The 20,500-nt window shown below is 38.3% G+C and overlaps 1 protein-coding gene across 4 annotated transcripts in view; it reads right to left on the bottom strand.

The window, feature by feature from the left end:
- Window positions 1-293: 293 nt before the first annotated feature.
- CPM (carboxypeptidase M) overlaps window positions 294-20,500 on the bottom strand; it is an 80,104-nt gene continuing 59,897 nt past the window's right edge. For 3 of the 4 annotated variants that reach the window (XM_063447026.1, XM_063447028.1, XM_063447027.1), the window contains 7 exons: window positions 7,963-8,060; window positions 5,621-5,790; window positions 4,865-5,049; window positions 4,215-4,367; window positions 2,962-3,114; window positions 1,408-1,556; window positions 294-996 (listed from right to left, as the gene is read on the bottom strand). In XM_063447026.1, the coding sequence (XP_063303096.1) occupies window positions 739-996; window positions 1,408-1,556; window positions 2,962-3,114; window positions 4,215-4,367; window positions 4,865-5,049; window positions 5,621-5,790; window positions 7,963-8,060 (1,166 nt within the window). In that variant the 3' untranslated portion in view covers window positions 294-738. The remainder of the gene's footprint in view (window positions 997-1,407; window positions 1,557-2,961; window positions 3,115-4,214; window positions 4,368-4,864; window positions 5,050-5,620; window positions 5,791-7,962; window positions 8,061-20,500) is intronic. The other variant, XM_063447029.1, reaches the window with a different exon arrangement.

Raw genomic sequence — 20,500 nt, forward strand, 5'->3', positions numbered from 1 at the left:
TCCCCCACCACCTGGTGGTGGTGTAGGAGCAGAGGTGGAGCCGAGCCAGGTAAGTGAGTTTTTTTTTTTTTTTTTTACCCCTTCTGCACCAAGGGGGAAGGGGGCATTATCGTGCCAGGAAAGCAACTTTGTTTTCCTGGCACTATTGATTCCCTTTAAGAAAGCAAGAGACAGGATGGTCTAAAAGTGAGGAGGGAGATTTATCTTCCTATCACCTGTCATTCAGTCTTCACATTAAATGCTTTCGACATAGGTTTCCCTGTAACAGGGAATACATAACATTTTCTCTAGTTTTTAACAACATTGTGTGTGCCATACTATAAACATGGGAACTAAAGTTCTACAATATCTGGCGCCTAATGTTTGGCCACTTATGTTACATTTTAAGTCCAGTTGTGTCTATATACAATGTGCATTGTGGCTACATAGTCACATGACAAAGAAAAAATAATAAATATCTTCCCTGATTGCTGTAGACGTTTGGCACTTTGTGGATTCTTTATAAAAATACGGCATATATATTTTAACATACCCAGCAAGCTGTGCAAAATGAGAAGCTAAAGGGCTGGCATAAGTGCACCAGTGATGTAGAAGACATCATAGATAAATCCTATATAAAAAGCAATACATTAATACATTCTATATAAAGGCAAATTTCATTTAAATATAAATATATATTGCTTTCTGTACAATTCTTCAAGTCTCAGTAGAACTTTACTGTTTTCCAAGTATGTGTTGCTATTGGTTTGTCAGTAATAGCATTATAACGGTACTCAGAAGGAATGGCAATAAGCCTGCATTCAGTGCAATGCCGCCGCCGTCGTCTGAATCAGGCGTGAAAGGCGACTGTATAAAAGCACGTGGACACATTGTATTCACGGATGATGCTGTACTGTTGACCGGAACACTCACGGTAAAGTTATATTGCATAGCAGAAAAATTTTGACTTTCTGGGATATAAATATTCTTTAATATAGATGTACCAGGCGCTGTGACCTAGAAAACGGAAAGGAGAAGAAAATGAACAGAGAGTATTTGATCCCCTGTTGATTTACCCAATGACAAAGAAATGATCAGTCTATAATTTTAATGGGATGTTATCGAATAAATTCAAAGTGAATTTCACATTTAAGGCCAGTGTATCAAAACTAGTATAGATGACTTAGATACATTTTCCAGTTGGTTAACTTGACCTTAAATTTAAAATTCACTGTGAATTCTTATAATTTTTCTTTAACCCCTTAAGGACCAAACTTCTGGAATAAAAGGGAATCATGACGTGTCACACACGTCATGTGTCCTTAAGGGGTTAATGAACTGTCCCATTCACAAATTGCACGCAGAGAGGGTCTCTATATTATAGATAATAATAGGTAAGACATTCCTTTCAGATGTACACATACTTACATTCAAGCTGTAGTTCCCAGGTAAAAGTAGAAGATAATACTCGCCATGCTGGTTGGTTAGGTATGGACAGATATGTTGTCTGTTTACAATCTCCACTATTGCATTTGGTACAGGTTTTCCTGTGATGTCAAACACCTGGCCCTTTATCCCTGCACACAAATTCAGAATAAACGGCTGGACCACTTGCGAAACATGGCATTATTCAAATTAACACTAATCAGCTACAGTGTGTAAAACAATGTATTACAAGCATTCCCTGAAGCTTTAGAATAGTGTTATAATAAATGACTTACGCCCTATTAGCATAAATAGCTTTTAGTTTAAATAAGTTCAGGTGAATTTGTATGGGAGACTTTGCTTTACCATACATATACACATTCACTCCCAGACTTCGCTTTACCATACATATACACATTCACTCCCAGACTTCGCTTTAACATACATATACACATTCACTCCCAGACTTCGCTTTAACATACATATACACATTCACTCCCAGACTTCGCTTTACCATACATATACACATTCACTCCCAGACTTCGCTTTACCATACATATACACATTCACTCCCAGACTTCGCTTTACCATACATACACACATTCACTCCCAGACTTCGCTTTACCATACATATACACATTCACTCCCAGACTTCGCTTTAACATACATATACACATTCACTCCCAGACTTCGCTTTAACATACATATACACATTCACTCCCAGACTTCGCTTTAACATACATATACACATTCACTCCCAGACTTCGCTTTAACATACATATACACATTCACTCCCAGACTTCGCTTTAACATACATATACACATTCACTCCCAGACTTCGCTTTACCATACATATACACATTCACTCCCAGACTTCGCTTTACCATACATATACACATTCACTCCCAGACTTCGCTTTACCATACATACACACATTCACTCCCAGACTTCGCTTTACCATACATATACACATTCACTCCCAGACTTCGCTTTAACATACATATACACATTCACTCCCAGACTTCGCTTTAACATACATATACACATTCACTCCCAGACTTCGCTTTAACATACATATACACATTCACTCCCAGACTTCGCTTTACAATACATATACACATTCACTCCCAGACTTCGCTTTACCATACATATACACATTCACTCCCAGACTTCGCTTTAACATACATATACACATTCACTCCCAGACTTCGCTTTACCATACATACACACATTCACTCCCAGACTTTGCTTTAACATACATATACACATTCACTCCCAGACTTCGCTTTACCATACATACACACATTCACTCCCAGACTTCGCTTTACCATACATATACACATTCACTCCCAGACTTCGCTTTAACATACATATACACATTCACTCCCAGACTTCACTTTAACATACATATACACATTCACTCCCAGACTTTGCTTTAACATACATACACACATTCACTCCCAGACTTCGCTTTGCATACACACACACATTCACTTCCAGACCTGGCTGCATTAAAGCCCTTTAGATCGGACTGATCCACTGTCTCCCAGTACATACCTATGTGCACTTGCTTCATGTATGCAATCATGGCTGCTTTATTATCGTTCCAGTAACCCTGTATGGTTGATGCGTCAGGATATTTACAGCAGGACACCTCCAGCGTAATTTCCATACACTGGGAATATATGTAGTTGTAATCTTGCATTCCACCTGAAAACACAACAGATAAAAATGGGTTAGATAATTTTACAGCAAAAATCAGGTAGGTATCTATCTAATCAGCTGCACAAGGTACAACGGAATGGTTTCAATAAGGATAAAACATTAGTATTTATTTATAACTCGTTTGTAATAGTAAATAAGGTTGAGACAGTCTATCAAGCCTTTAGATTGTGAGCTTATTTGGGTCCTTTTTACCTACTGTTCCCATATGTCACAGATGTTTTGTTAGAATTAAATGTTTCCTATTGTACTGCGCTACTGAATATGTCGGTGCTATATAAATCATGGTAAATGTAAGTTTACCCTTTCAGCTTACAAGACTAATTTTAAACTGCACATGCACGGCATATCACTACCACTAGATGGGGCTATTGTATCAGGTATGGAAGTAGGAATTCACCCAAAATCATTGTACATTTGCACGAAATGCCACTTATATATTGCAGTATTGATGTTTTTATCACGTTTGCTAGATATACTGAGATAGACAATCCAATAATATGAATATGCAGAGGTCTTATCATTATAAAAAAAAAAAATGGCTCATTGCATCTTCCTGCCAGGAACTTAATATTGACAAAACAGAAATCATCATTGACAGAGATGGATTCACTTATTGTCCTTGTTTCCTTGATAGGAAAACTCCGTCACCATTGGGCTGCCAAGTGAGTAAGACATTTTCACTTCCTGTTTCTTGAGTTTACGACAAGCTATTTCTCGGCGTGCACCTGGCCTCTTCTGCAAGGCACGATTGTTTTCTATTTTTATAACAGTTGATTAGTTTATTGTTAGCACAGATACTCGGAAAGAGAAACAAGGAGGAGTATAAATAAGTTCTGGAAAGGTACACTGCACTACCAGAAAAAAAAAATCTCTCTTGTCTGAAGACTTTGCAGGGCCTCCTTTTCTAACCCAGCACAGACCTTCTGTGGTTGTCCAATCACAGACTTCCCAATCATTACATTTCTGTAGTATTGTACTGTGTTGTTTCCAACTGTGCAAAGTAACAGAAGGATTGTCCTTGCCTTCTTTGCATTATCTTGAGTAAAACCAATGAGTTATCCAGTTTACTACTGAAAAATGCTCACCTTGTACTGGATACCACCGAAACCCATTAGTGATGCCATTTGTAAATGTATCAGTAGAGCAGACCGTACCCGTGTACATGGTGGCGTGTGTGTCAGCATATAGTTTCGCAAGGTAGATGAACACATCATTGTCTGGAGAAATTCCATTTGTAGCTGCATTAGAAAGAAAGATTTGAGGTTAGCTAACAGGAGACAATGAGAGTTTGTCATTATTCACATCCTTTACCAGGGCGTAGACATACATCCAAGGGTTTTGGGGCCAACCAGTTTGGTTTTCATTCCTTTAGCAAGCACTTCATTTAGTATGCACAAAGCCGATGTGAGGGTTTCTATTCTAACAATAATTTTGGATTCAATGTTTCTCTATATAAAGCATTCTGTAGGCACAGCGAGGCATTTGCTTCTAATGCGCAGTGGGGTACACAAGGCAAAAGATGTAGGCTGAATTTAAATCAACTTTTCAACACTGGAGCGCTAGAAATAAATGTATTTATTTGTAACGCTGGAGTGTTGGTTTTATTTAGCACTACATCATCTCTAAGATATAACGTTTCATAATTTGGTGATAAAGGAAAACTTTTTCACTTGTAATATTGAGAACCTTAAGACACTCACTCTGGAATCAATACCAAGGAATGCAAAGGACTTACATGAATTAGCATTATCGTATGGATAGCTGGCAACCATAGCACCACCGTGGAAATTAGCAGACAGGACAAAAGTCTCAGTCTGTAACCAGTCCATCACTGCCTGGGTCTCCGGCTGAATAGGAGCTAGATTTCTTTGAAACGCATCAGGAAAATTTCTGTTCAGGTCGTAATTATTTGTATTGTACCTTGTAATGAAAAGGAAAAAAAATGACAAAATTGCAATGATGGCAATGAATATCTATGGTTAAATTCTTAAAATGTATTTTATTTAAAAAAAATATACACACAGAGATATATTTATATGGATATACATTATATTTGCATACCTAGTAATCTAGATTGAAAACAGACCAACGTCCATCAAGTTCAACTGGCCACACATTTGTTTCTACAAATGACCCAAATGAAAAAAATTAATAAATAAAAGAGTGTGAAGCTTTTTTCAAATGGGCCACAAACAGGGATAGTCCTTCTAAATTCCAAAATGGAATCTCAGATATCTCCTTGGATCAACACACAACCTACGTTAAACATTGTACCCTTTAATATTCTGTTTTTCAACAACATCATCTGGATCTTGTTACTGCAAAGAACCCTTTAGTGTGCTGTAGGCCAAATTTCCTTTCTTCAAGTCTCAAAGGATGACTTTTTTGGTATTTATATCCTGAGATCAGATCATACACACCAAATTGAATTTAACAAACACAAAGTTTCTCTGCACTGTCTTCGGACATTGCTCAAACGAAGGTTCCTCACCTGCCAATTAACGAGTCACATGTTAAGGCACTTGATTCAAAGCCATCAGGGTTCATAGAAGGCATTATATGTATCCGGGTCTTGTTGATCAAATCTGAAATCACTGGATCAGATTTATAATTCGTTACCAGATAGTCGACCAGATGAAGCATTAATTCCCGACCCACAGCCTTTTAATGAAAGAAAAACAACATACATTTTTTAATGCTCTTTGAATGTGAAACAAATTATTATCAGTGTTTGGTTTTATTTCCAATCAGTTCAAGTATCACTAGCAAAAACAAGTCAGAAGGACCAATGCAGAACAAAGGTGAAATTAAAACGTAAAAACAATTAAAACGTAAAAACATGTATGCAACGCTCCACGGAGAAATCCATTGGATTTCCTACCAAAAGTAAAATATGAAAAAAATAAAAATAAATAATAAGATAAACAGATTTTTGAATCCAGATTAATTTGCCAAATCAATAATAGGTGGTTGGTCATCATTGTGTCTAACAGTGTTTGGTTTTAATCACTTTAACTAGGTCCCAATCCTGCAGTAACAAAGGCTTATAAAAAGTTTATCAATTTAAAAAATATAGATATGTTTAGAACCTGTCTCTTGAACACACAAAGAGTTATTCACTGAACTGAAAAGTCTAGTGTGTATATAAAACTTTGAACATATGCAATATATCAATGATATCCATTGTAATGCCTTGATAAATTAAAAATGCATTCCAATGGATATGTATGCGGTATACAAGTACTGTATTTATATTTAAAACGTGTGCTCAGTATAGTGCTTGTAATGTGTGTGTATAACCAGCAGATGGTGCTATTGGGATATTAAATATTGTGTTAATTATGTTTAAGTTTTGGTTTAGAAATACCTCAAATTTGTAATAAAACTAGTTATTGTTTGACTGTGACTCGGGCAGGACCCTTACTGTAGCATTAGTAATATACAATGAAAATTGTTTTATTGCATTATACTATGCAGCATAAATAGCACACAAGCTGCTCCGGAATCGGGGTAAATGTTCTGCCTGTGGTATGCTGGATGTAATACCTGTATGCTAATATTGTCTAACACATATTAAAGTACATTCAAAACATTGTCATCTGTGAATTTTAGAAAACTAGTTGTCTCCAGAGGTATAATATGTTCGTAAATCATTGTTTATTGAAAAAGAATAGGAAAATAATCTGTTAGAGGGAAATATCAAAAATAATAAATTGTGATTATATATAGTAATGGTTACCGTCAAATATTATCAATCAGAGGGAAATGGCACGTAAAACACCTGTCATACGAAACAGAACACTATAAAATCACAACCTGGTGCAGATAGTGAAAGATGGAAAAAGGGTTACTCCCAACAAAAAAACTGCATTTTGAGAAAATATTGTATTTGGTCACAATAATCCTTTCTATACTGGCCATACCCCACCATCACCCCCCCCCCCCCCCCCCCCCCCCCAAAAAGAGAGAACATCTAAAACATACCTCCCTTCCAGTGCCAAGGCCATGTTCTCCCTGCAGTCCAATCTTCCTCCACTGTCACCAATCCACTTTGCTGTAGGTAGATGGATGCAAGGGATGGCAGGCTGAAGGAATTACATGGGTGGCATGGAGGGAGGTCGTGTCTCCATTGACTGTCTGGCGCCAAATATAAAATTTGCTCAGCATTCACATTAGCTTCCGGGCTGGCTAATGAACCCCACTGATGTTGCCTGTAGTGGAGTTACCTCCAGCGGCAGAGGGGTTAATCTCCATAAGTGCAACATTTTATAGTGAAATGCTGCACATAAAGACTCCAGGCACCATGACTACTTAAAATAACTGAAGTGGTCATGGTGCTTTCATTAACCCAGCCCCACCCCAAACAAAAATATTCATATATAATGTTGGATGTATGGGAAATAGGAGAGAAAAAGAGAAGGGGGAGTTTTACCCATGTATAATTTAGAATCCATTTGAGTTCTAATTAGAATTTCAAAAACGTCTGAATGTAACATATTATAGGAACACCATTTTGCTGCCAGGCTCATATGGAGGATGTCAGAACTGCATTGCCATATGTTTTGAGATGATTGAAAACATGGACGAAACAAAGATATCAGCATTTGCTCTAGGCTAAAAGCACATTACCAAGCACACAGAAATTACAGATGCATAGCAACTACAAAATAGAATTATGGAAAGCAATTAGTGTTCTAAATCAATTCCCAGGCCATGACAAGAATACAGGCTCCGAGGAGTCATGTCAGATATGAGCATAGATGGATATAACACAGGATTCTAGAAGGTTGTAAATTCTCCAAATGTAGAGCTGGGTCTTTAAATGGTACATACCTCATTACCATGCATGTTTGCGACATACTTAAATTCTGGAATGCCAACGACGTGCGTCTTTGGGTTTCTCCCCACAATAATCACCCACAGATCTCTACCTAGAAGAAAATAAAGACATTTCAGAAACATTAAAACTAATTTTAATACTTAAATAGGAGCTACAGCTTCTCTGGCTTTTTAATAATACGTTTACTTATCCCTTATATTTGTCACTTCTTTATACTGCAACTGGGTGCCTCCATCTTAGCTCCCTGTTAATTACTGCTATCGGCACCTGCCATCAACATAGACACAATTTACAAAGAAGACAAGAAATTAAACAATGTTTCTATTTTTCCCTCTTCATTTGCAGTTTGTGCCTTGCAGCTTTGCCTTGTCTAAACTGGATTATGGTGTAATTTGCTAAATCTTTAATGTGCATTTAAATAAAAACACAGCATCTCGTGAAAAGATTCTGAAGGATCACTAAAGTCACCCAGTCTATGTTATCTCAATGAAGTGGTTTGGGTGCGTGCGGTGGTCATGTAGGTAGAACCACCTCCTGTGGCTGTCATAAGGAAATCTACTAGAGGCGTTTACTGTTGCAGCAACTGAGTAAAACTCGGTCATGTGACTGCAGCCCCCATGGGAAAGCACTGATTCAATGTTTTCTTACGGGGAAACTTGATGCACATGTGGCGTTGGTTCCCTAATGCTCCTCGCCTCCTCCATGATGTCACGGGAGGATTAGAGATAAGGAAGCGCTGGGAAAAAAATTATATAATAATTAGTGATCTGTTAGCACATGGTACATAGGGTGATCTACACAGACTGGTTCTACAGACTGAGGACGTTTCCGAGAAGCGACATTCTACATGTTAAAATACTGGTCCATTTGAATTCCGAGACCCATTGTGTATTTACATTAACTGTAACAACTGTATTAAAGGGACATTCCAGGCACCAAAACAACTTAATCTAAATTAAGTTGTTATAGTGCCAGGAGGCCCCCGGAGGCATTATTACCTCGATTAAGTTGTTTTGATGCTTGGAGTGTTCTTTCAGGACTGTAAATTCTAAGAGTACTTTATTGTCCAGATGTACAGAGAATAAAATTCATTTTAATGAAACACTGCAAAATGATGTTCTAGACCTGTGGGTAGGGTGAGGAAATAGTATATTGTAGCTATTCTGCTCCCCTTCCCCCTTTGTTTGACACCCATCTCCAGCATTTCTCTTTAAGGGCCACCGCAACGCGGGTGTGTGGTGGAGGTAGGTTTTATACAATAGAGAATGGCAGAACCACCACAATACGGATGATTAGCGAAGGTAAGTTTTATACTTACCTCAGCAGTTCTATTCACGCCGGTAAATGCTATTGGAACTGTGACATGTCTGCACGTGACGTTTCCTCTTTAAACTGCCATTTGACAAATGTATATATTCAGAAGTTCAATTAGTATGGTGGTAGTGGTGGCTCTTGGTAGGCTGTTGATAAATTACCATAGCAATTTATGTTATTTTAAAAGGGCTGGGTTAGTCACTATGAAGCTGCCGCAATACGGAATATTTTAAATTATTATTGTATGTAGTAACTTCATATTTGATTTAACCTTAATTACTGAAAATTAAAAATTATGGCAAAATAGCGAAATTTTAGGGACCTGGAAAAATTTTTTTATCAGTCCTTCAGCTATTTCAGCAAATCAGCTGTTGTTGCTTATATTGTCAAAATTGCCTAATATTCAGCACACGTTTTTGTTTAGAGGCTAATAATTACCATTTAGTAAGTACCCCCCACAAACTCTGTAGGTTATGGCACATGGAATCTTCCTTCTCAACACCACAACAGTCACTATGTACGAGTGTCATCTTTTATGCCTAGAGGTAGGAAGAATCCATGTGGGGAGGGGGGTAGAAAAAAAAGACAGACATGCATTTACATGTCTGTATTGAATTTAAAGGCACAGTATATAAATTGCTTTGGCTCTATTGTGCAGTTTACACATTTCAATGGTTGGTTACTAGTACGTGGAGGGTTACTGATTCTGCCAGAGAATTGATTATCCAGAAATACTTATTTAGAATATAACTGCTCTATAAACTGCACATAACTTGATGTAATTTTAATAAAAGTTTGTCTATATATTATGCTAAGTTACTAGGAACTAAATGAATGTATATAGCATTCTTTGTTGGCATGGCAGTAAAGGCTGTATGTAAGGTTGCCACGAGCAACTGCATGCTGGAAGCCTATAGCAGCCATAATTGTCTCAAAGTTAACTTACCAGCAGGGGGCACTGCAAACACACATCAAGGCAGTACTAGGCTGAGGTCACTGGCAAACTTTAATTTACTATCTTTATTGTCTATGTTTACTAATCTTTATCTCTTTCATTCTGTTAAGAAAAATCACTCAAATCTTATCTGTCTATCTTGCTGTCAACAACGTTTATTCAAGAATGTACCTTTCGTATTGTATTATATAAAAGGAGGCTACCCTAGCTCTACCAACACAGAGATAACTGTAAAGAAGATTAGGTCATTGTTGTTAACTGCTTTCATATTGTGTAAATCCTTCATGGACAGACGTTAAATCCCTTCAATTCATACAAAGTTTACCCAAGCCGTCTGCAGTGAAGGCAGTAAGTTAATAAAAAAAATAATCTTAAGAATAATATAGCAAAAAACATGCAATACAAACTATTATGATTTTCCACTAAGATGGAAAATGTGAAAAAGTGACACGATAATTGCAAATCCTTAGGCCTCATTAACTTAACCGGATCGACAGCCCTGTTTAACATCTTGCATCCTGATAATGTGCATTGCCTATTCACGTAGTGTGAGGGTGCACGTGTCCCTTCTGTTGGAACACTCCCACAAGTAAAACATATTACTGTAAATCATGTACCACAATAAAACAGGGCCATTTAAAAAAAAAAAAAAATACTTTACTTCCTCTTTAAACAAGACAGTGGGAACCTTCGAAACTAGGATTGCACAGGTGCACATATCATATACAACACCCACTGATCAATGTTCAGCTCCTCATAATGCGTATATGAGTAATTCTGAAGACAGTAAATATACTGTAGCTTTGTAGCGTTGCACCCTGGATGCCTTCAGTGACTTTGTTAAGAAACAATTGTTTGGTGAATAGTCAAAGGGATGGGTATATTAATAGTAAATAGTTGGAGCATGAAAATGTCTGTCTTTTGATGTGGATTCAGATGTGGAATAATCCACTCTAGTTTCAGAAGAGGTACGTTTACATCGTTGTGACATATAGTGAAAATTTGGGAATAATAAAAACATCTGGAGGTCTGTTCAACGAAGCACATAATTTCACAATTTCCACTTCCACAAAAAAAAAAAAAAAAAAAAAAAAATTAAGGGGTAATTAGTTAACTGGGGCATCACAAATAAATAAATAGTCGAAAACAAATGCGGTTCAGAAAAGATCAACGTTCTATAAGTATCTCTGCACTCCGAGTTGTGAATGTCTACGAAAGAGAACACTTTAGCGAAAGAAATGTTATGGGCTGATCAATTATGTGCTACTTACCTCCACAAGACAAGTATTGAGATTATTGTTAGAGAGGCATTTTTCTCACTGGTAAGAATATAATTCCACAGGGAAAACAATTATAAGGTAATATAAATGGCGAGGATTCTAGAGTTCCTGATTGTAAATACTATGTGTACAGTAATCTATGAGACTCAACTATTTGCCAAGCTGCCAAAAAAAAAAATAGTTGAAGTCTGTTAAAATTGTAAATTTACTCGGATTTCATGTTAAATTCCCCTCATTTCACAGTTCAGTGAATAATTCACAGAGTCAATGTAGCGGTCACACAGTGGCATCACCACAGGATAGGTAAAGATTACTATCTCAGACTGTTCTGCCACTTAAGACTTAAAGGGACACTATAGTATCCAGAACAACTACAGCTTGATGTATTTGTACTTGTGAATATAGACAGTCCCTGCTGGCTTCTTGCAGTAAACACTTTTTTTTTCAGAGAAAAGGTAGTGTTTACATTAAAGCCTAGGGACACCTCCAGTGGCCACTCCTCAGATTGCTGCTAGAGGTGCTTCCTCCAGTGACTCCACCTTGCTCTGCCTCCTTGGCTGAGATCATCAGAATTGACAATCTCAGCCAATCCAATACTTTTCTATGGGAAAGCATTGGATTGGCTGAGATCATTACTCCTGATGATGTCAGCCAAAAAGGCAGATCAGGGGGCACAGCCAGCACCAGCAGACTGGAATAAAGGTACGATTTTACTAAATTTAGGGAGGCAGGGGAGAGATCGGGGGGGCTAAATAGTGATTTTAACACTATAGGGTTAGGAATACATGTTTGTGTTCTGACCCTATAGTGTTTCTTTAAATTTACCTACCTAAATTATATGGGGGATTTGTTCACACCATATGGTTCAGCCGAGCAATATGACACAGTTATTCAACGGTGCTGGGTTACAACTTCATTTTAACATGAGTGCAAATCATGCATATAGCTTTTCAATTTTTAAAAGAATATGTTTGTTTGTGCGCACTGTTGCCTGTTTGTGTACTATGTATAAATTGAGGTCATTTTAGTAGCATTTTAGGAGTTTCTGTTTGGCATAATTAGTACATACTTTACTTAGTGGATGCCTTGACTCCTCTTTTGGCAGTAACATGTTTTAGAAGCATATTATATATTAATACAGAGCCACATTGGTGTTCATCTCATACAACCATAATCTGTTGAAACAATACATCATCATATATTCCTGTCCTCGGGGCATCCAAAGCCCCGTATTACTTCACTTGTTCTTTGTAGCAATCCATATTCTGTTGTAACATGCTAGAAAGCTGTTCAATACGTCCTATTGTCTTAGATGCACTCAAGTGTTGTAATCCATCATTCATGATGATCATGGTTCCTGGATAATTTTGGTATTATCACTGTGTGTGCATGTTTATTAAAGGAACACATTGTTTAAAATAAATGTAATATATATATATTTTTTTTTTGTTGTGCAGGTGAGTACAAAACAATTTCAAGACGCAACAACAGCGTACACGTTTATAAACAAGCAAGACAGTGGCAGGAAAGGGTATGCACATTTTTATATTATGAACAAGTTTAGTGTTTTATCATGTCGCAGAGTAAGACAAGTTGGGTATCAGGAGTAAAGAGACATGTGATCGTTTAGTGTTTGGTTGTTATGTGTAGTTTCGTAAGCGATTGGGTGAACAAACTGGCTATTATATGTAATGTACTTCCGTAGCATCTAAGCATGTTGTGCTGGCAGCCTACCCGAGGGCTGTGAGCTAATGACTGCGATTCAGTACCTGCTGGCAGGTTGTTAAAAAGTTGCAGCGTGACTGGGAAGCATGGTATGTAGGAACGAGAATGCGTGTTAGGCTGTGGTGTATGTGGCTTCTGGCATCATGCAAACGAGTTAGCGCATGTCATGTATATTGAGAAGCATCTGTATGACCTTTCAAACATGGCAATAAAAGACAGCAATAAAGGACATAGCAATAAAACCAACACAGGTGGGGTTCATACCAAATAGACAACTTTTTGAGAATACCAGACGTAATGTAGACCTCATATGGAGACAAACCACCAGGAAAATACTGACAATGTTAAAGGCGTTCGACAGGGTTAAATGGCCTTACTTATTTACAATGCTGGATCATTTTGGCTTCCCAGCTCAGTTTACAACGGCGGTGCGAGCCATGTATACCAACGTCAGGGCGCAAATTCGCATTTCGGGTGCAAGGATAAATCCATTCGATCTGAGCAACGGCACTAGACAGGGCTGCCCGTTGTCGCCCTTATTGTTCGCTTTATCGTTAGAACCACTCCTTCAGGCAATTCGCGCGGCCCCGGACATTAAAGGGGTAGACGTCGGAAGGCAAAGATATGTGGTGTCGACATTCGCAGATGACATCTTACTGACTCTGACTGAACCGAGGGAATCTATGGCGGCGCTAACAGATGTCTTGAAGGACTTTGGAGAATTGGCCGGGTACAAGGTAAATATGGACAAGTCCAGCGTACTACCTATAGGTATGCCAGAGCTGGACGTCGCTTACATAGGGATGACATATAACCTACGAATAACAAGAGATCACATAATATACTTAGGCATACAATTGACGGCAGACCCATCTAAATTATTTCAACAGAATTATACCCTGCTGATTAGGACATTGATGATGGACATGGAGAAATGGACAGATAAGGCAATTTCTTGGATAGGGAGGATTCATTCCGTGAAAATGAATGTGCTCCCTAGAATATTGTTCTTGTTTCAGGCACTCTTGATTAGAGTAACCAGATCTGACTTGGGACCGCTTCAACAAACAAAGCCTGGGCCTTCCACACCTACATTTTTATTATGAGGCAGCCCAACTGGCCCAGGTGGCACTGTGGCACTCTCCACCGGAGGAAATGAGATGGGTGGACCTGGAAGCGTCCCTTATGGGGTTGGATATGCCTCAGTTCTATATGTGGATGCCTAAGGAGCACAGACCAAACATCAAAGTGCCCTGTCCTGCGATTCTCAATTCCCTGAGAATATGGGACACGGCTGCTCGTAAGTATGGCTTGTAAAAAAGCCGCAGAAACACAGATGGCGTTCTTTGAAAGAATGTGCGCGAAGGAACTGAGCAGACTGATTTCACTTCTTTACTCACATTTGTGCAATAACACTTTAGAATGGGGAGGAATTACATATATAGACCAATGGGAGGCGGACTTGGGAGAGACACTGGAGGGAGTGGAGTGGCAGGAAATATGGGAGGCAGCCGCGCAGTCCTCTATGTGTGTCTCGCTGCAGGAACAATCATATAAGACGCTATTTCGATGGTATGCTTCGCCAGTAAAGTTAAGCCGTATGAACCAAACTACTACAGACCTATGCTGGCGGGGGTGCGGTCTCAAGGGCACATACGTTCACATGTGGTGGGAATGCCCAATAGCACAAGTTTTTTGGCGGCAAATTGCGCAGTTGTTGCGAGACATATTTGAGAGAGAGGTTAAGCTAGACCCATGGGTATTCTTGCAAGCTAGATCTATAGAGAACTGGACAAAAGCGGAACAGACCCTATTGCATAAGGTGAACCTAGCCGCTAGGAGAGCTTTGGCACAGGTATGGCTCCGGAGTGAGGCTCCGGAAATTGCTGTGGTAATCCGGAAGATTAAAGATAATTATCTCATGGATGACCTAACAGCCCAGGTTAGAGGCACGACGAAAAAGTTCGAAAAAGTTTGGGGCCCTTGGGTAGCCAGCACAGCCAGTGCTTGATGTACACACAAAAGAGACCTCCCTGGATGGGATTAGAACAATTAGATATGGGTTGGCCTGACTTCCCCCGCACCTCCCTCCCTTTCCCTTCCCTAATTCTCTCACTTCCTAAATTCCTACTTACCCCTCTTACTTCTTTTCCTATCTTTCTTTTTACCGTGAGAACTACTCACAATTGTTGCAACATAACCATGCAATATGTAAACAACTTGCATTACGAAAGGATATGGACTTGTGCTCACAGGAGCAAGCGGATAGCGATTTGAAAGATATTAAGATACAGATTTCTAGGATCCGCACATGAACGCATAGGAAAGGATGGGGCATGTCCTGTCAACAAAAGAAATGTCTGTATGGTAATTTGTAGCTTCTTCATTTTTTTTCTGATTTTCCTTTTACGTTATAAGTTAAAAATATACCAGGGAGCACAGGGAACCAACGTTGTATTGTATGTTATTCACACTCCAGGATGCATCGGTGAAGTAAAAGTTTGCAAGGAGTGTTAATCTACTGTTCTTAAAGATTTAATGGGGATATGTCATGCACAATGTTACAACATCTTACAATGTTTTGATATATTATGCTTTCAATGTAATGTTCTACCTTGGAATAAATAAAGAATAACAAAAAAAAAAAGAATACATTTCGAAAGTAATTATGTAACTTTCCAAGTTCAATAATATTGTTTTATTTGTTCAATATTTCATTAGAATTTTTTCTATATATAAGTTAAAAAAAATATACTAATTCTAATATTATTAAATATCTCCTGCTGTGGAATATTATAAGATTGCTGTAAATTTAGAAAGGTTTTAACCCCTTAAGGACACATGGCGGAAATATTCCGTCATAATTCCCTTTTATTCCAGACGTTGTGTCCTTAAGGCAGGGGTAGGCAACCTTTTAGCAGCACTGTGCCGATATAGGATTGTGATGTCCCTTAGCGTGCCGATCCTATTTTTTTAAATTGAGGTGTGTATGCTGCCGTATTCTGCTTGTGTTATTTTTACTGTAATTGCTTTGTATTGTTGTATTTGTGCGTGTATGAGCTATTATATTGTATATGTTCATTAGTACTTTATGGTATCGTGTAGGATACCTATGAATGTGGGCGGTGTATGGGGGCTGCTTGTGGAATTGTGGGTGGATGGATATGTCACATTGTGTGTTTGGTAGTGTGTGTATGTGTGGGGGCTGTTTGGGGTATTGCATGTGAGATGCTGCATGCGGGGTTGTGTGCATGTATGTGGATTGTTAGTGGTGTTGCGTTTGTGGGGATTGTGTATATGTTTGTGTGTAGGCTGTTCGTATTATTTGTATGAGGGGAGGGTTATTTCTGTGTATATCTAGCAGTATGGGTGGCTTCCCTAGGTTCCAGTGGGGACCAGGCCGGCCAGGTATAGCTCAAGTATAGGAGCTGCAACAGCAGCGGCAGGCTGCTCTGCTACAGTGTGGATTCCCATTCACAAGTGCTGGGAGGATGTGATCTGAGATCACTTCCTCTATGTGCTGCAATGCTTAAATTGAGGATTGTCCTTCACCACCTCTTCGTATTAGCAGATATTTGAAGTTTCACTGGGAATCCTGATAGGACAGAGCCTGTTTGGCTCTAGCAGCCTTGAGTGCCGTGCAAAGTCACCTTGAGTGCCGTGCATGGCACTAGTGCCGTAGGTTGCCTACCCCTGCCTTAAGGGGTTAAGGCTTTATTGATTCCAGAGCATGGTGATTTTGGTGATACCCTGCTGGACCCATAATGACAAATCCATATTTTCTAACATATTCATCAGGTGTGTAAGCGGGAGAGATGACAAGATTTTATTATCTAGACTTACATCTCTTTTGAAACGATTCTAGAAGTTAAAGAGGTTTTGCAGTATTCTATTTTCTACCTCGTTAGGACAATTTTTCTTCAAACATTTACTTGGCCAAAGGTAGTTTATCAAATTAAAAGGGGATTTAATACTATCTGCCTCTATCTCATACCATCCTTAGGATTTGTAGTTGTCAAGGTGCATAAGTGCTACGTGCATTAAGGAGGAGGCTCTGTAGTATAGATCGATGCTTGGGAAACCAATCCCTCCCTGTTTCTTATTAAGGTGTAATAGATTAACTTTTATACTAGTTTTTTGTTTAGCCAAATATATTTTGAGAAAGCCGTGTGTGCCATCTTAAGCCAAGGTTTGGGCACTTTTAGGGGAACCATTCTAAAAAGATATATAAATGTAGATACAACATAGGATTTTAAGGTGCTAACTCTTCCCCACTAGGAAATTTCCATATTCTTCCATGTTTTTAAAAGATGGTTAGTCTCTCTTAGCAGAGATAGACAATTTACTTGCATTAATTCATTAGGGTTAGCTGTTATTTTGATTCCTAAATATCTATATTTTTTCTTTACCCATTTAAAGCTAAACTTACTATTAAGATATTTTATTTCTTGTTTGTCCATATAAAATGGCATAGCTGTTGTTTTCTCCACATTTAGTTTATAGTTTGACAAGAGATTATCGTTCTGTATTACTGCCATTACATTATTGACTGAAAAGACAGGTTGGCCATCAAAAGGAGACTGTCATCCACATATTGGCATATTTACATTTTTAACTTAAAGCCCTATATATTTGGATTTGTCCTTATATCCATGGCCAAAGGTTCTGAGGCAATTACATAAAGCAACGGGGAAAGAGGGCATCCCTGACGGGTTTCCTTTGTTATTTCAAACCAGTCTGATTCAATTCCCTGACCCACTACTCTGCCAGAGGGAGAAGAATACATCGCTGAAATAGCTGAAATAATTTTCCATGAAAATCCATAAGCTTTTAATGTGTATTTAATAAAGTTCCAATTGACCCTATCAAAGGCTTTTTCTCCATCTAAAGCCAGACTTAGAAAAGGAATTTTAGACGCATGAATTCTTTGATATATATTTATAATTTTTCTAATGTGATTATTATTATTATTATTATTTATATAGCGCCATCAGATTCCGTAGCGCTGTACAATGGGTTGATAGAAGATTTGCCAGGGATGAATCCTACTTGGTCAGGAGCCATAAGTGTTGTAATTACTTTTTCAATTCTATTAGCTAATATAGTGCATATATTTTGTAGTCAATATTGAGTAATGCTATTGGGCGATAATTTACTAATTGCGTTGGGTTTTTATCTTGCTTGAGGATCGGAAACAAATTTGCCTTCAACATTTCTTTTGACATAGATCCTTTCTGCATTATATAGTTATATATTTCTGCTAATTGCTGGCTGAATTGATCTTTATATAATCTAAAAATAGATCAATATATTTATTGGGTGCGGGGGCTTTATTTCCTTTAAGATTAATAATGATGGCACTTACTTCTTCTGATGTTATAGGTTCATTAAGTTGTGTCAATTGTTGTAGATTTAAAGAGGGAAACAATTTATTTTGAAAATAAGCTTCCAATTCAGTATGAGAGGTATGATCTGGCAAATGTTACAGTTCTTGATAGTACGATTTGAATGCTGAGCCGATTTCTTTTGGTGCTAAAAAAAATCTGTTGCCCTATAATTATCTTATTTATAAGGTTTTTTGCACATCTGTCTTTAATTTTGTTGGTTAATAGTTTATCTGCCTTATTGCCTCTATAATAAAAGTGATAGTGCAGTGTTTTACAAGAGAGACAGCAACTAAGCACCAAAACTACTTCAAGATACTGCTCACTGGTTGCTTCCGTGGTTTTTATATTCTGTGTACAGCTTGCAATGCAGATGATCACATAACCATAAAGCCCTTTTTAGCAATATGAACACACTGACAACACAAATTAGAATCTCCAACAGTATAAATATTACGAATGCGGGTATTTCGGATACCCATTCGTTCGCTTTCTCCCGAACTGCTAGAGGCTGACTGATTATAGCTCGCAGTTCTGGTGTTGATTCAAACGTTCTCCAGACAAAAATACAGCATACAAGTAAATCCACCAAGTAATCAGACGCACACCCAAACATCAGCCTGAACTAGATGAAGGGTACAACAGGAATGTCTTTATTAAGGCCAAACAGACGGCTTTTATGCAAGACAGGGATACAGTATACACACAACACGCCCCTTACATACCTGAGTCAGAATGACACGACATAAAATATTTAATATCAAAAGTACATAATAAAACACATAAATATTATAGGGACCCCCATAAATGTCATATCCCCGGATAGCTTGGATCAGAGCACCCAAGTTGTCCAAATAGCGCTCAAATCCTATGAACAGATTTGACCGACCGTTCACGAGGAGCTTGCCCAAAATAGTTCCAGAGTTTTATGGGTAGCAGTCGGTCAATTTCGGGAGTGCTAAACCGAACAAATCCACAAACGGTGCCCCTGGCTCATAGGTAGCATTTGTTCCCTGGGTTCGTGAGAACAAACCTACCGAACAGTGCTCTCTCCTGGAAAAGAAGCAGGCGTTCACAAAGTTGACCGACGTTCGATAAGTCTAGTGTCCGATTTGGAGTTCCAGACACTCGACGACTACTAAGTCCCGCTGCCTCTTTTCGTGCGCCAAGATAAAAAATAACGACTGAGAACCAAAGTATGTCGTTTTCTTCACAATAAATATATAATTTTCCAAGAGCAATCCATAGCACATATTCATGGACATTTGAAACACAGGACAAGAGGAGGTGGCTGCCCATCCCTTAAATGTATTTATTTATTTAATAATGCTTGACCTGCAATATCCTGAGGAGTGAGGTAAGCTTAAGTTTGGCGCACAGTAACTAGATGCTTTGCCTTAAAGGGCCACTTCGAGTTAGTCATGGCTCTATGGTCTCTTATGGTCACTGCTTGCCCCAACATGCAAGCCTATACTTATGGAAAAGAGGGAAAGTATAAAGTGCAGGCCCATACTCACAACGAGGCCATTTCATTTTATTTTAATTATTGATTTATTTTTACTATGAATGGCCAGGTTCAGGAGACGTGCATTCCTGAGAAATTGTCAGCATTTTCGTAGTTTAAATATTATTTGTATTTTTATGCTCCGAGAGATTACAAACTTTTAAAAATATGTCTTCTACCCATAATACAGCAGAAATAACTAGTCGATAATGAAAGGGACAACCTAAACACCATAAACACTACAGCAATCTGTCAAACCATTTAAGAACACTTACCTTGCTGTATCGGTTCTCAAAGTTCTTGCAGTTCGAGGCAATCTAACAAAGTGTGATACTTCTCCATAATCACACCAATGCAACACATATAAGG

Source organism: Pelobates fuscus, chromosome 3 (genome assembly GCF_036172605.1).
Source record: "Pelobates fuscus isolate aPelFus1 chromosome 3, aPelFus1.pri, whole genome shotgun sequence".
Taxonomy (NCBI): Eukaryota; Metazoa; Chordata; class Amphibia; order Anura; family Pelobatidae; genus Pelobates; species Pelobates fuscus.